Source organism: Cydia pomonella, chromosome 18 (assembly GCF_033807575.1).
Source record: "Cydia pomonella isolate Wapato2018A chromosome 18, ilCydPomo1, whole genome shotgun sequence".
Taxonomy (NCBI): domain Eukaryota; kingdom Metazoa; phylum Arthropoda; class Insecta; order Lepidoptera; family Tortricidae; genus Cydia; species Cydia pomonella.
Genome location: NC_084720.1, coordinates 11,542,288 through 11,559,224, shown reverse-complemented (window position 1 = coordinate 11,559,224; position 16,937 = coordinate 11,542,288). Strand labels below are relative to the sequence as shown.

The 16,937-nt window shown below is 37.2% G+C and overlaps 1 protein-coding gene across 2 annotated transcripts in view; it reads right to left on the bottom strand.

The window, feature by feature from the left end:
• LOC133527978 (angiogenic factor with G patch and FHA domains 1) overlaps nt 1–16,637 on the bottom strand; it is a 44,921-nt gene extending 28,284 nt beyond the window's left edge. The window contains exons 1-10 of one of the 2 annotated variants that reach the window (XM_061865199.1): nt 16,367–16,637; nt 15,837–16,229; nt 14,167–14,325; nt 13,604–13,657; nt 13,193–13,520; nt 12,475–12,641; nt 12,234–12,362; nt 11,895–12,000; nt 11,103–11,310; nt 8,027–8,126 (exon numbers count right to left, since the gene is read on the bottom strand). In XM_061865199.1, the coding sequence (XP_061721183.1) occupies nt 8,027–8,126; nt 11,103–11,310; nt 11,895–12,000; nt 12,234–12,362; nt 12,475–12,641; nt 13,193–13,520; nt 13,604–13,657; nt 14,167–14,325; nt 15,837–16,229; nt 16,367–16,513 (1,791 nt within the window). In that variant the 5' untranslated portion in view covers nt 16,514–16,637. Of the gene's footprint in view, nt 1–8,026; nt 8,127–11,102; nt 11,311–11,894; nt 12,001–12,233; nt 12,363–12,474; nt 12,642–13,192; nt 13,521–13,575; nt 13,658–14,166; nt 14,326–15,836; nt 16,230–16,366 lie in introns of both variants that reach the window. The other variant, XM_061865200.1, reaches the window with a different exon arrangement.
• Between the last annotated feature and the right edge of the window lie 300 nt (nt 16,638–16,937).

Sequence of the window (16,937 nt, the reverse complement as noted above, 5' to 3'; positions counted from 1 at the left end):
TTGTTAAGGTTTTGTGTCACCCGTGCGAACCGGGGCGAGTAGCTAGTAAATTGCATATTTTTAAGAGAAGACCTGATGATGACAAAAAAAATTGCCGTGAGTGCATTCGCGATCTCGAATTGATTCACCAGGAAATAGTAAACTCCAACTATTTCATCCAAGAACCGTCAGTCAGCCTAATCCGCGAACTCAGCGGCGAAACATTCTGAACTCGTTCACGGAAATCCTAAAGCTCTAAAAATTAGTGATGTGCCCTTCCCAGGAATGAGTAAATATTCCTATATATGCGTGGTAACGAGGCTAATTCCTGGCACAAGGGAACATTGGCGATATTTTTATTTTATTCAGGGATATAGACGTTTTTGAAAAATACCACACTCTTAGTCGCTCTTTACATACTTCATAATTTAATCACAGACAATTATTGTACCTTCGTGACTTTAGAACAGAGAGAGTTGACCAGATGCTATATATTTTGTCAAGATCATAGCAATTAGTTCAGGGGAAAGTTGGTTATATATAAGGAGAAGTCAAAATCAAAACCTCAATGAACCTTGAGTTGTCAATTTGCTGTATTCTACCATCGGTTGTCTTGATTAGGGATAATTTTTGGCTATTGTAAGACTATTCCTGGGAACCAAAGGTTTATTCATAGAAAGGAGTATTCCCGGGGAACATCACTAGCTCTCATAAAAGTGAAATTCGAGGAAATTCAAAGAGTTACATACCAGGAAACGTCTCAATCTTGAGTCATCCATTAACGCTGGCATAGCAATTTGTTGACGTAAGCCCGGCCGCGACAGGTGATAAATGCAGCCTTTAGGCCGAAAAGTAGGCATGTTACGATACCTAGAAGTGTCTTGCTTATTAACTTCCCTTTTACTTTAAAGCATTTTTTTGCAGCAAGCAGACCAAATTACAACGATACCTAGAACTCCTAGAAATAAACATGCTGCCCTTTCGGTTTTTAGTGACAAGACACAGCTAGTAAAACTGGCGCCAAAAATGTAACAAAAATCTTCTTGACATAAGGCAAATGGGTCCTAATTTAATTTAGTTCTATATAAGATTTATTTAAGGTTTACTCGTTTAGTTTCCAGCTAGTTTACCCTTTTAGTTTCCAGCTAGTTTACCCCTTTAAATATTACCCTTAGCGCTACTGTGGCTTAATGTACGGACATATAAAAGCTAAATGGATTTGGGCAGAAGCTGTAGATTTGGGTTTTTGTGTATTAAGGGGTGTACCGAAAAAAAACTGTTAACTTCAAATGAAAAAAACTGATACCATTGAGAACAAACTAAGCTTTTTAGAATAACTACAATAAAAAGCGACTTTTAATTTAGGTATTTGTCAGTTTTTTTATTCATATTTTTTTCTGTAGGAGTAATAAGCAGCTTCTTCCTAGCGCATTCAGTGGCAGCTTTTTACGGACCCGTTTTTCATATTTGCCTGCATCAGCCAATCACCTGCTGAAATTGTTAATGTTTTTTGGCTGTTTCATTCTTCTTTTTTAATACACTTTTGATTTGAGCCCAATAATAGTTGAGAGAACGGCACTGCAGGAAGTTTGGAGCTCTTACTCTTTAGTGGACTTAAGTAAAAGGCACTGGTTTTCTTTGAGAAACAAAATGTAATCTGACAAATAGTAAAAATAGACAAAAACTGTATAAAAAACCATAGACAAAAATAAGTAAAAAAAGGTAAAATTATATAAAAGGTTGTGCAGTCTTGCACATACTCTATTCTGTGACAACTACCAAATGCGATTTTTGTACGAAGGAAATTGTATGATTTTCAATTTGACCTAGAATTAAGTAACACACATTTTCTGTGACTTTAGTTATCCTAACCTTCGTACGAAGAGCTGAACTGACTTTCATCACAGTTCTTTGACAGGTTTGCTTCGATTTCGCAAATTCTATAAGGAATCTTTGAGATGGGCCGTGACCCTGGGCCCATCTATCTGTTCCTAGAGATTTGCCGCTTCGAGGCCTCTGTTCAAAAGACAACATACTAAATTAGTCATTTATTATGAAATGCACGAAACATCGAGTTATTTTAAGTGTTTCGAAATCAGGCATATAGGATGTTGCAAATTTTCTTGCTTTTTGGAAAAAAACAATTTTCAGTGATCTCTTCTATTTATTTAGTGTAAAGTCGAACAGCGCATAACCAGAATTATTTATATTGGAATATATAATATAAGAATGCCGTAGTCATCTTGCTTAGAAACAAAATTACAGGGGGCTTGAAATTTACAGTCTTTTTTTTTCGGTACAGGCCTTAAGTCTGCATACAACGCTACTATCTTAATATGTACCAAAAAAAAATTCTGGTTTAATACTACCCTATTGGTCAGAAGGCTAGAACGTCAATCGCTACTGAGCTACAAAAACTAGAGAGGACAAATTATTACTATAAGAACATTAAGAACTATCGTCTTACAGATGCATTTCTATTGATCCAAAGATTCAAAGTCCATACAAACATTAGCATATGTGCACTAATAACAGACAAACAAAAACGATACCTACAGAATCTTCCAGTCAAATCAATCAATCCAAAATCGACCATAAATTTCAATCAAAACTACGTTTGTGCTCGTTAATACTTGGACCATGTTTATGAACAATGATAGCGAATTCGAAATATTTTGACGTCGCCATTTTATTGCCTTGTTATCATAAATCTGGCAAGATCTACCATGTCATGATGGACCACAGATAAATATCTACTTCACGTACCAACATTCATGCTTTTGCTCTTCTATGCGCTTTACACAACACATTTTCTAGATTATTAGAAATCTAATTTTAAAACGTCTAATATCATCTTTATCATTTATTGTACTCATAGTCTAGCTTAAATCGAATTTTATTAGAATTTAAGGTAAAGTCTACGTTCTGTTCAGCAATACCTGGGTATCCGCTGAACGATCCAGCTCATTCTGGATGGGCGCGACAGGAGAGCGATTCAATGAGGGGTCGGCGTAGTTCCTGACGCATCCGTACATACTCAGGTATCCACGACTCTCAATGATAATGGATCGCGGATATTCACCATCGTTCATGGATCCCCAGCTAATGAAATATCCTTGACATTAACTCGAAATACTTCAATAAAAACTGCTTCATATGCGACGTCTACGAGCATTTAGATATGTATCTACGTCCCAGACCGTCCATCTCCGTAATCTAGCATAAATATACCCATACATAAATCTCAAGCCCATCTAAATACCGCTGGAGCCGTCTAATCTCGGGCATGTAGCGTTCTCCATAAATAACTAATATCGGCTTAGCGCCTTAATGATGCATAATGTTGCGTTCCTTCCTGACCATGTTGGATGTTGCTTAGTTGCGCGAGCGCCTGTTAGTCGGACTCTGGAGCAAACCAGAGTAACATAATGTAATGATACGGTTTATGACATCATGTTACTCTAGTTTGCTTAGGTATCAGATGTTTAATTTTCAATTGTTTTGAGATCGATGTAATGGCCGCATTAAATAGTTGTGTCAAAAATATTGACGAGAAAAGTGTTGTGAAATTGTTGACGTGAAATGGCCAGGCTCAAAGCTAGACAGGTGTCGCTAGTGTGTGTCATAAGGCGCGCGATGTCGCCAGACATGTCGAGCGAATTCAGCAATAAAAATATGATTGCCAGGATAGCCTTTAGCAGGTTATCCTAACGATTTTACCTAGCTACTGAACAAACGAGAACTAAAACCTAGTACCTACTCACGTACCTCATGGTACTAGGTACTTGACTCTCTTGAGTTGCAAAGCTCTTGAGCAAACAAAAGGTAGATCTTAACGGGGCGATTGCACGAAAGATCCCGATGGGTCAAAGTGTATCCAGTATAGCAAATAATATGATAAGGTAGGTACTTGATAGGTAATTCCTGCAAGACTAATGGGTAGACCTATCTGCAAAAATAAGTAATATGGGTAAATTATCATCTACTTATGAGAAAGCTGCCTCCCACTCTAACAGTACTGCAAGCAGGACCGTGAGTATTCATTAAAAAAATCGATTTTTTTTCTCAAAATTTCATCATATTTGAGAACATAACTGAGTCACACCTGAGCCATCGTAATCACATGTCTTTAGCTTATTGGCGGATGAAATATGACGTGCAAAAGGTTGCAACAATGTAGTCGGGCGTCCCGCGGCCCTCGGCTGACACCCGACAAATGACTAAATTGCCTCCCGACCAATAACGGTACGATACTTTATGTGAGAATTTCATACAGGTTTATTCTGGAACGTATCAAAATTAAATCGAAAACGTATTGGTTGCGATGCGTGAGTTAGCTCGCAGTCCAAGTCGATTTAAGCGAGCAGGAACACTGATAATTTGAGATCCGGATCCTGATACTCGTATGCTGGCTGCAGCGCCTAATCCTAAGAATTGCCCTTAAATAGCACTATTTTTTACAAAAGCAATTACACCTTCCAACCCAAAGGGTAAACTGCGCCTTATTGGGATTTACCCGGTTTCCTTGCGATTATTTCCTTTGCCGAAATGTGACTGTTACATATCAAGTGACATTTCTTACTTATTTTGAGCCGCACGCTTCGTTGATAGTCTACCAGCGTGAAGCAGTGATAGTTAATTAGTCATATTACAGTTGATCAGATAGATTTAAATTTAATAATTTTAATAACTCGACTCAATTTTACAAGAACGGTTAAAACTCTCTAAGAAAGTCTACTGAGTCTTGATGGTCACTCTCGTGCCCCTTTTTCGAGTGGTGAATGGAAAAAACTATAGGCCTATATATAAAAACAACTTCCTTATCATATTCGAACTTTTTACCTACATAAGTATTGCTATTTTGTCTTAAACATGTATTATTCTCTAGTTGAGTATGTACACAGTGAAGTCAAAATTCCAAAAAATGATTCAATTGCAAGACACAAAGGTATGGAACTGAGGAATCCAGGCATTAGAGAAATTTGACGACCGATCTGGCCTAGTGGGTAATAAATATAAAAAGAAATATAAAAAAAAAATATACAAGAAATATAAAAAGTGGTAAAGTGAGTAGTCGTTGGGGAATCGGATAACAAAGGTAAGTTTTTGATAGCTCTAGGGACCGTGCGCGTTGGAGGGTCTGCCATCTTGTGGCCTGAATCGGAACCATAAACATGCACATGTATACGTCACGTGTTTTCTTGTGCATAGTAGGTTCTGCCATCTTGTGAGACATCGGAACAAAAAAATCCGCCAAAAATCTGACGGCTCCTGTGCTGCCTCCTACAGTTCATGCACGCTCCCTCTAGGAACTGTCAGAATTTCGAATGTAAAATTGCCATAGTTAAATTTGAATATAGAGATTTGAATTATGATTAGATTTATACATTTCGTTGAATATTTTAATTTAAAAATATGCAATTTGAATTAAGTTAATTATAAGAAAATATTGATACATTAAATTAAATTATATAATATAAAACAATGAAAATGATTTTGAATGCATATGTCAGTTATTTTGCCTAACGAATACAGGATCAAAAATGAGTCCATTTTTGAACGATTCGTAACAACCAACTATAATTCATGTTAAATTGGTTTTATATTGGTACCTTAGAGAATTTCTGTTCCCAGATACACGCTCACAGATTTCACCACGCATTCAATATAGTAAATTAGTTTCGCGTCTCTGAAATTATCTTTTATCATTTGTTTAATTTTGTAACTTATCTTTTGATGCCGCGTCATTCCAGGCATACCGCATTATTGCATGTAATGGTATATCAGAGGGTTTCAATAGCCCTGAATGGTGCAGATTTCTATACAGTGACAAGAGAATTGTGAGAGCCGACATTCGCTGATTGCAGAACGATTATCGCGCACAATGAAAAGGCGAACGATAGGAAACATTACATTTTATTACTTGTAAAGATACAGTGCCTGCATTGAACAGTGTTGCGGATTGCAGTTAAGAGTAGATCTGGATGGATTTCACGAGGCTTAATGAGGAGAATGGTTCTACGTGCATTCGTGCCAATCATTAATAGATATCGATACATGCTTACATACATGAAGCTTTTGTATTAGACTTGTATTCCTAATACACAGCCGATTCAAATCAAGTGCGGGTAATTCGAAAAACACGCGCAGCTGCAAGATGTCGATGTCAACTTTAGCCAGTCTTTCTTTGATACACAGAATGCAGCGCTCGAAACGTCGAATGTAATTTACAAAAATAAAATTACTATATTTTTAAACAATGACAAGGGATTATATTTGGATTCAAAAACTGTATTCTAGGGTTGGTCGAATTGCATTGGTGCTCCACCACTGCTACCTATAGCATCATTAGCATCATTAATAACAAAGTCGAAATTCATAAATTACTGAATTTTATATATACCCCCCATTGATATCTCTAAACCCTTATTCGCTCCTAACTAAACTACAGCATTACCTCAAATCCAAAGTATAGTGATGACTAACTACCATAATCCCTTACCTAATTGGACAATGAAATATCAAATTCGACCTTATCCCTTAAAATTAAAATTCAAAATTCAATGATTTTAAAAACCTGTAGTCACAAGGTTGCGAAAGTATTTGCAACGCACGCCCTAAGCGTCACCGTCTGAGCACAAATTAATGACAGCCCATCATATCTCCGAGCCTAATGCGAGCCGCCACAGAAAAAAACGAGTACGCAAATTGTTTTAAATGGGCAGGTACAGGTTCACCTTCCTCTCTGTTATCAAAAAACCTTAAGACAAACTAACAAAGTCGATTATCGCTTGGCTTTCATCAACATACGTTTGCTGGGCTGCAGACGGTTGACCTACAGACAGCCTGTTATTGCCAAAAACGAAAAAGCCTTTTTGAGCTTTTACGATTTCGTGGCAAGGTTAACGATTCATCTGGACTAATTAGTCATGTCAATAGCGAAGGGGTTGCAATTAATTCTGTAGGTTTTGCCAACATTTTGGATGATGAATGGCTTTATATGTACAGTCAGCAAAAGTATTAGCTTAGCACTCCTGTAATAATGTTTAAAAAATGCAGGGGTGTTAAGCTATTAGAATTGCTGACTGTACGTTCCACGTCATGGGCGTAGGCAGGTAAAGGCAGCTCTAAGACAGCTCAAATTTTACATACAATGTATGCCCCTCTGCGGCGTCTGCCCCCTTCCCTAGCTGTTCATTGGCTGGCCGGCTGGCTGGCCCTTGCTCAGAGATTGCGACGTCGTCGCCACGCAGAGATATGCTCTAAGAGCAAACCTAAATGTAGGCATCAAAGTCCTCAGCTTTGCGTAGAAACGCATACAAATATGGCGTATCAAAATATAAACGCATAGACAGAGATAGAAGTAAAGATGTAGGTTCATGCTTTACATCCTACACTGATGTGTGGCTTCTGCAAGAATGTATTACTACTACAAGAATTAATAACATTACCACAAAGTCTTACAAAGGGCACTGAGTCAAATACTCCTGCTGAACCGACATTGTAACTTTCTCTGACAGATATCTCGAAGCTACAAAATGTTTTAATGAACATCGAATAAAAATGGTGTCTAGTATAGTCTGCTGGAAATTAAACATAAAGATATCCCCGTACTCGTCGTTGTCGAATCGACTTAAGTAGTTGAGTAGTTGGAAATCGAATAATTTTTTATGCCCTGTAGAGATAGTAGAGTGAGACCAAACTAAGTTGGCAGCAATTTTGATTGAATTTGACTTTAATCGTCAAACTTCTATGAAATTATGACGTTTAAATAACACTTGCACAATCTGGCCTACAAAAATAGGTGCCAACTTAGCTTAATCGAACTCTGGAGCGGTTACTGACCGTTTTGAGCCGATGCGCGACAAAGGCAGACATTCTAAAGGCGGGATTCCGCCAATGTGTGGCACAAGCATATTCAGCACAAAGCTGCTTGTACCGCCGAGTGGCATACTGGTGGAAGCCCGCCTTAAAACCAAAGTTTTACGTGTACATTGATCTTCTTTAAATCGCAAAAGAGTCCAGCTCTACTGGTTTGTGTACTCACCGGCTCTGTGTCTCCTTGGCTGTCCTTCCCGAGCCCCTCTCCCTTCGACCATCCCATCTTCTGCAGTAACTTGAAGCCTTTGTTTTCGGGAGCTATAAACCTGTAACATCGGCTTATTTTAGCAACATTGTTAAGCCTGCGCAGTCTACACAATTGTTATATTTGTCATACACGACTTAGGTCGCTAGCGTTACTTTTTGGTCGCATTTACTCCCAACAGAGCGAAGACGGTTTATTTATTTAGGGCAAAATATTATAGAAAGTAATATTTTTTTTTATACACTACGTCGGTGGCAAACAAGCACGCGGCCCGCCTGATGGTAAGTAGTCTCCGCAGCCTATAGACGCCTGCAACTCCGGAGGTGTAACATGCGCGTTGCCGACCCTATAACACTCCGCACCCTCTTTGAGCTCTGGCAACCTTACTCATCGGCAGGAACACAATACTATGAGTAGGGTCGAGTGTTTTTTGGTTGCGGTTTTCTGTAAGGTACTTCCCCAGTTGGGTTCTGCTCTAGATCTGGAATGTCATCCGCTGTGCTGTGCCCTACCACATAAAGATGACATTAACAATGCCCAAACCTCTCTTTTGGACGTAGTTTAAGGACATACCCGGGTCCATTATCATTCCGGCTCCGGGTCATTTATCTCAAACACGGATTCGATTCATTTTGATGTGGTTTGTAGTGGTGCCTACTGATTGTACACTAAGCATTAAGATCTTGGCCCGTTTATTATTAAACCATACGAGAAAATATAAGCATCTTAAATTCTTAAAATAATAAAATCTTAAAACGGAACCCTGAAACGAAAGGCATGAAATGCCGCATTTCTTTCTTTAAAAATCTTGGTACGTAACTTAATTTTGCAACCAAGTAACCAGACACCGTTTTGCTTTATTTGGTAAGCTAATTTTGGACGGTATAGGTATACGAGCATGTACATATACTCACGTAGGTTTTTAGGATTCCTTACTTTTACAACAGGGAAACGGTTGATTTTATGTACCTGACGAATGATTTTAACTGTTAGCCCAGATGATTTTAGCTGTTAAATTTCTAACTTGGATAGTACGTTCTATTAATCTCTCTACTAGCTAGCCAATCTGATCTCCACCGTAACCGTAATATGTAAGGCTTGCAAGCCTGGCGACCGAATCAAGGAAAAACAATAGTACTTATCACAGATATAATAGATTATATCTGTGGTGGGTACTTATGGCTCACTAACTGCAAGGGCTTCGTAGCTCGAAAAATAACCGACCTAGAAATTGAGGCTAACTTTCAATTCAGATGTTTGTAACGTCCGTCCGTATTTTTCTCTGCTATTTTTTAATTTACGTACCTAAGGAAGTGAACCTTCTGTACTTTAGTACTGTTACTTAATTTGTGCCACGTGTTGTATTTATGCTTTGTGTGCGTGTGCTTTAGATTAAGTCTAGTACTTAAGATATAAATAAATAAATAGGTATTAAATAACATTTCATAACTCTCATTTAATTACTTACTTTAGGCCTATCTACAGTCTTCAAGGAACCCTATGTTCCCAATCAAAATTCAATTTTAATCTTATTTTTTTACCCGACTGCCAAAGGGAAGAGGGTAATGTTTTTCGAGTGTATGTATGTATGTATGTCTGTTTATTTGTGGCCTCCTGTAGCCTAAACGGCTTGATGGATTTTGATGTATGAGGTATCGTTAGATTCGTCTTGATCACGGGAGTGTCATAGGATGTTTTTTTTATTTAAAAAAAATAAGTACTTATATTAAAAAAAAAAAAAACAAAAACCCGACTGCACGCTAAAAAAGAGGAAAACAAGCCCCACAAGAATATTGTTGTTGATGGTAAGTATCGCAGGCGGGGACCAACAGAGGGTTACTTATAGTCATTTTGGTTATTGGTCCCCGTCTGCGATACTTACCATCAACAACAATATTCTTGTGGGGCTTGTTTTCCTCTTTTTTAGTGTGCAGTCGGGTTTTTTGTTTTTCTCAGAAATGATTCCTCAATTACGCACCGAATCAAAAAGCCATTAGTGCGTCTACGTCTGCGTCATGTTGGGCATTTATTTTGTAATGCCGATTCCTGCTGATATTTCCATATTAGCACGGAGACGTTGATATTTTACATTTAAGTCTTGTTTTTGAGTCAAAGACTTTTAAACGTTTTATAACAGCCTAGCGAATTATGGACGTTCCTTTTTTGTTCTACATTTTTTGCTGCATTTACATTCTAAGAAATTAATCCAAGTTTAGAAAAATAAGTAACATTATTCGGTGTTTTAATGTAAGGATAAACTGTATAAGACACAATACAATTTCCCTGAAAATATTGTAAAAGTTTAAGTGAATGTCGATCAATATTTTTAATATTTCTGTATCTGTTTCTTATGTAGTGTACAATAAAGAATTTTATTATTATTACGAGTATTATTATTTTAACCTTTGAGGACAACTAAAGAGAATTGATTGTAATAGAGAAGTTAAGTTTAAGAAAGAAGCGTGCCACTTAGTTTGACATCCAAAACAGATGGCGCTGTACTGCGCCATATGTTTTGCGGTCACTGAATTGTCAAACGTGAACATTTGACAATCAGAGTAACCGCAAAATGTATGGAGCTGTACAGCGCCATCTCGTTTACCTGTCAAATTCAAAGCACGATCGTCTTAGATTCTACGCATCTTACTCAATTAATGTATCTTTGGTACTTGGTCTTTGGTCTTGAAGAAAAGTTTAACTATGTGTAGTATAAGCAGCATTTCCCAAACTATGGGTCGCAACCCATTGGTAGGTCGCGAGCGAATTGATGTTTGCCCTGAAACTACTAGGAAATGTCAGCGTTACCAATAATATTTTTTGTCCCCTTTTTAAGACGTCCAAGAGTTGGGCCCCAAAAATTGCAGTTTTTGTTAGGCGGGTCGGAGCCGAGTCAACTTTAGGAAATGGTATAACTTATCTACCTATTAAGTATAAGAATTTTCCCACCAAGCAACTCAAAAAAACTCTTGCCTTCTTGCATTCCAATAATGGCGCGTTATGTATAATAGGCGTGGCATTCAAATGTCTATATACTTACGTATCCAAATCGGCGCTCTGCGTTTTCTCGGAATGATGGGAGGATCCCACTTTGTCTCTCCTCTCCTTCGCCCTATCGTTGTAGGCAGTTTCTTCTATAGCTAAAGGCTTGGGTGCGTATTTGTTCTTAAGCCGTGCTAGTTCTAACTGGTGCTGTTTCTGAACGCTGCATGTTCGAGTGTAAGCGGCTTTTTTCTCTTTTTCTTGGGCTATAAGGTAGAATTTAGTTTAACACTAGTTATAGATAGCATATTTTCGATGGCAATTAAACGTTAATAATATGGGTAAACGGTAAAATTGAGCCTTTTACATACGCATAACAGAAAAACCTGCTTAATAAGATTTTGAAGGGAACACGTGCATGTGATTTTTTTTTTAAACAAATTGAACTTGCCATTTTAATACTTATAGCATATTACGCGGGAAATCGTATTAACTAAACGTGATCGTAGGTATTAAATGGGATCTACTTCATAGTTAAAATATAGGCAGGCGGGGGCCAGTAACATTATTTTACTTTGAGAGTTTCATAGCGTAACGTAGTTAAGTATTGAATAACCGAATTAGCTTAACCTCTCCTTTGTGTATGATAAGAATCATGACCGAATTTTAGTCATGTTGCATTTTTGTCGATATCGATTTTTATGCTCTATTCGGCGCAACCGATGTCTGAACTCTCGACTTTTGACCACCGACACGTACGAAAGGTTAAACCCACATGTATTAACTTTTATCTATTATTTGAAATGGAACCTTTTTGAAGATATATAATTATAATTATAATTTAACTTACTTTCCATGACGAGACCGGGTTCGCAATGCCCGCAAGTATCGATTCCAGGGTGTATATGGCACAGCAATTTGGTTTCACCCAGTTGTAGAGTACTCCCATGCATTACCTAAAAATATTGATGATTATAATATTTAAGCAGGAATGTAAGTTAACTATAAGTATCTGTAACATTTGACTGAGTTTAAAATAAAGTAATTTTCGTAGATTTGATTATTCTTTCGGGATGGTCTAGATTTGGCGAATACACGCAATTTACAATATCATGCTACGCAAGTTAAACTTCAAAAAGAATTGCTAAGAAACTAAAATTCGACTGTTCAAAAGAACTAGCATACTCACTTCAACTGGCTCGCTAACAATTTGGCTCTCGGATATCCTCACGCCGTTGAGCGTTGTGCCATTCTTAGATCCTAGATCTGTAACGGTGTACGTTCTTCTGGTCATGTCGTATTTGATGTCCAGATGATTCTGTAACATATACAAAGATAGGATGCCGAAAATTTACTTTAGGTTCCTGTTAGCGTTAGTACGAAACTCGCTTACTCTTATAAATCAACCTATACGTATATTTAAAATATACCCTTGAAACATTGTAATCTTCTATCAGGATAGTGTGATTGCTGCCCTCTCTGCCGACAGTGCCGCCATCTTTGGTGACCAGGAACAACGTTCCCACCTTCAGTTTGGGCAAGTTCGTGTCTCGCACGATCACGCGCATGGACGGCGGGTGATGCCTGGCGATCGAATCTGATCAATAAAAGAAGTATAATGTTAAACCTACTTCACATATAGTCGATTCCGTTCGCATCTTAATATAATGTACAATATGTAAATAACAGAAAACCATATGACTTGGCTGATCGACTAATCATATATACTTCCGTAGGTTACAATTTTGTACCTCATTGGCTGAATGATAGGCTTACTATATGGTTTTGTTAGTTACATTCTATTAAGGTCCTAATGGAATAGACCATACGTGACTCATTGTCTCAATGTTTCGAATGTTAACCAAAATTAAAAACAGCAAACCCATAAATGTAATAAATATAAGTTGATTCATATATTTTCTGATTTCCATGGACTCAAACCACTGTCAAATATCGACATAAATCACAATTTAAAAAACAATAGGTAATTATTTTCTTAGTGTCAAACCAAATTGTCTAAAACAAAATTAAAATTTCTTCTACATGATTTACCGACTTTGTCTTCAGAAGGATATTTCCTTCACTACCTACCATATTCAAGAAAAGCATAATAACACCACCACGGCACACTTTAGAATATTAATTTACCATCATCATTGCTAATAGTAGACATGCTAGCATCTGAATCATCAGATTCAACTTCTTCCTCCTCCTTTTTGTCTTCTTTTTCATCCTCCGAATCGCTGCATTCTCCCTCTTCTAGATCTTGGACATCTTCTATCTTCTTTGAATCTTCTTTCATATCAGCATCAAATATATCAACTTTTTCAGCAGATTCTTTCTCTTTATCAATTGCATTTTCACTTGCATCTGCATTTTCTGCTTTATTTCTGGATTCTTTGGTATCACTGTCACCATTTAAAATTTTCTTATTCTTCTTTCTTCGCTTGGCTTTGCTTCCTTCCTCTTCTGTCCCCTGTAATACAACATTGACTTTGGTACTTGGTAGTTACTTTTTATCATTGAATTACCTAAGGCGGTTTGGGCTCGGAGTGAAACCTGGGATAGATTTTTCGTCAGGTTATCAATGTCGGCTTCTTCGCGTTGTCTTGCCTGCAACAGAAATTTAAGAGAAAATAACTACTAAGGTTCATCTCATGCAACGAACTAGAAGTATAAAAGTCTGAATAGAACTGAACTGGACTGAACTACACAAGAGGTTTGAGATATATAATGTTATTTTAACCAATCAAAACATTTATTGACCAATCACAACTTTTTATACAGCGAGAAATTGTGTATTGGGTAATGTTTAAAGCAGTGGGCAGGGTATATATCTATGGAAAAGGGATAACATGTCACAGAATTATAAGTGACGCATATGAATGGTTAAAACATTGTGGGAATTAGAATACAGTAAAACCCACTTAAGAAGAATCTCTTTACTGCATCGAAAATGCAACTTAAATGGGAAAGCAAAATCATTGTAAAATATGCAATCAAGATGCCAAGACTAGTATAAAATAGTGTTATATGGCAGATTGTAGTAAACGGGTGGTATTAAGCGGATTCTACTGTGTATGTGTTCCATATCCAAAGAAGAAGAAAAATATTTAACTAACCTTCTTGAGTTTCCGAGCCTTTCTCTTCTCATGGGCTTCATACTCAGGGTGAGTGACAGTCTTGCTTCTGTCAGGGTAGGAGTGGAATTCAAATGTTTGTTTATCTTCTGAGTAGTGATAGTAGCATCCAGTGTCAGGATGGTAATATAAGCCAAGGTCCTGAAAGTAAAAAATAAACATAAAAACATAAAACATATGTATTCCTAATAACCATACAGGTACAGAATTTGAAAGAACAGGGTTTGTGTCTTCGATCAGTTGACCTGATTCCTACACTAGGTGAGGCAAATATACCTACTAACAGGTTTTAATAATAAATAGTCTTGTCTTTTTATCAAATTGAAACACTTTTATCTATATGAAAAGTCCCCTATTTCTTTATTAGTAACTTTTAAGAAAATACAACCTATCAGGGATCGGAAACTGGTTCTTTGTTAATTATTTAATTTTTAATATGGCAATCTACACTCTACAACATTTATGGCAGGAGACTAAACAACCTCAGATTCGCGGACGACCTAGTACTGATGGAGGAAGATCCCAAAAAATTGGAGTTCATGGTCAAAAACTTGTGCGAAGAGAGTAAACTTGTGGGTTTGGAAATGAATGCAAACAAAACAAAGATGATGACAAACGCAACCAAGATAAACATAAAAATAGATGGAAGCGCTTTTGAATATGTCGACCAGTATGTGTACCTGGGTCAAATTATTTCCCCCAAAGACCAAATGACCAAAGAAATCGACAAACGAATAGCATGTGGATGGGGAAAATACTGGTCACTAAAAGAAATAATGAAAAGTAAGGACCTAGGTACCTATATAAAGAGAAAGACGTTCAATACGTGCATCCTCCCATGCATGACATACGGATGTGAAACCTGGTCATTAACAGCAGAACACAGAGACAAACTCGTCAAATGCCAACGAGCTATGGAGAGAAGTATGCTTGGTACAAAACTAAGGGACAGAATCCGGAACAAGGAAATAAGGCGAAGAACAAAAGTAAAGGACATACTTGAGCGTATCGACCAACTAAAGTGGAGGTGGACAGGCCACATGCTGCGAGACAACAAAGAAAAATGGAGCAAGCAAGTGACCCACTGGTACCCATTCGGTTGCAAGCGCAAAAAAGGTCAACAAATAACCAGATGGGAAGATGACATCCAGTTTACTCTAGGACCCCGCTGGACCAGAGTTGCTTTAGACAGACAGCACTGGAAAGAGTTGGAAGAGGCCTATGCCGACAGGCACACCACACTAAGAGACATTTTATAATAAGACAACTTAATATTTGTATTTACAAGTGATCATATGTGGATTAAAGGCTTATTTAATTTAATTTAATGGCAATCTAATAATACGAAGTCTTTATCTAAAAACACAATCGAGTCCAATAAACCGAAATGTTTGGTTATTTCAAAGTTTTTTCAAAAAACCATTTTGAATCCCTGCAACCTCTAGCAATAGCATTTTTAATGAAGATGCACATTGGAAAGTCATCACACCTAAAAATTTCAAGGATGAGATCACACTGCTAAATTATCCTCTCCAGTGGTTAACAAAACAACACAGAAATGAACGAGGTATGCCAACTGAGAAGATAATATATATGTCTGCCACATTACTTTCATTTGTTTACAAATTTGATTCAGTTACAAGAAGACTTACAGCACTATAATAATACCCAGTCTTGTAATCATAGTACATTCCTGCAGACTCCACAAAAACCATCCCAGACTGCTGCATGGCACTTTGTGCTACTTCTTTCACTTGCTCAGCTATACTCTTCTCATTCTCTTCACTATTCAAACTCCAACCACTATTTTTATCAACATTAAAACTTTCTGTAACTGAATTATCTCCATTGTCTTTATCTTGGTTTTCATTTATTTTATTTTCTAATTTATCTGTTTGGAGTTCGTCCGTTTGTGTAAAGGCACTGATGTGTTGCTTGTTATCAGCTTGTTTGCAGTCAGAATTATTATTGATTGAAACAAAGTCTTGAAGGTTGTCATTTTCCGTCTGTGTGCTTGAGCTAATAGTTGCAGTTGTGGAATGTGTCTGAAATCACAAATACTTTCAGTCAATGTTAATAGTTTCTACTCTATATTATTAAGGTTATATATTTCATCTTATATGACTGATAAGGCAGAGAACATCTTTAGGTATACAAAGGAAACCAGAGAAAGGTTACATACCTGATTTTTCAATTGTTGCTTCATCACTTTGATAAGCCTTGTTTTTTTCCTTATTTTGTGCCTCATTTTTAGCACTAATTTCAATATTTCGGGTCTGAACTTCAGAGATAACCGGAGACTTCGTAAATTGAAGGAACTTTTATGCATTGTTGTTTTTGCCTCGTTGTTAATTTCAATTTTTGCAAAGGGGAGAGGTAGATATATTTCAGTAAACTAGTCAAAGCTATTTTAAAGTATTAGTTAATAATATTTTATACAACGACAGAAATACAAGCAAAACGTGAATGACAATTGTATTGTTTTGACACTTGGCAGCAATGACAGTAGACAGTACCATAGACATAGTACAAAAGGGTTTACAGAGCTCGCTCTTCATAAAAATTAATCAGCCGCACTAATGGGCACCGCGACCGCGAGTCGTTTGTTTCGCGAGTTTATTACTCATCATTAAGGCCCAGTAGGTTTGTGTTCTCCTCTCTCTCTCACTGAGCGTAAGCGTGAGCGAAATGGATGGGCTCCGCGGTCCGTGTTTCGAAATTTTAATATTTTGTGTTTCAATATTTAAAAAAAA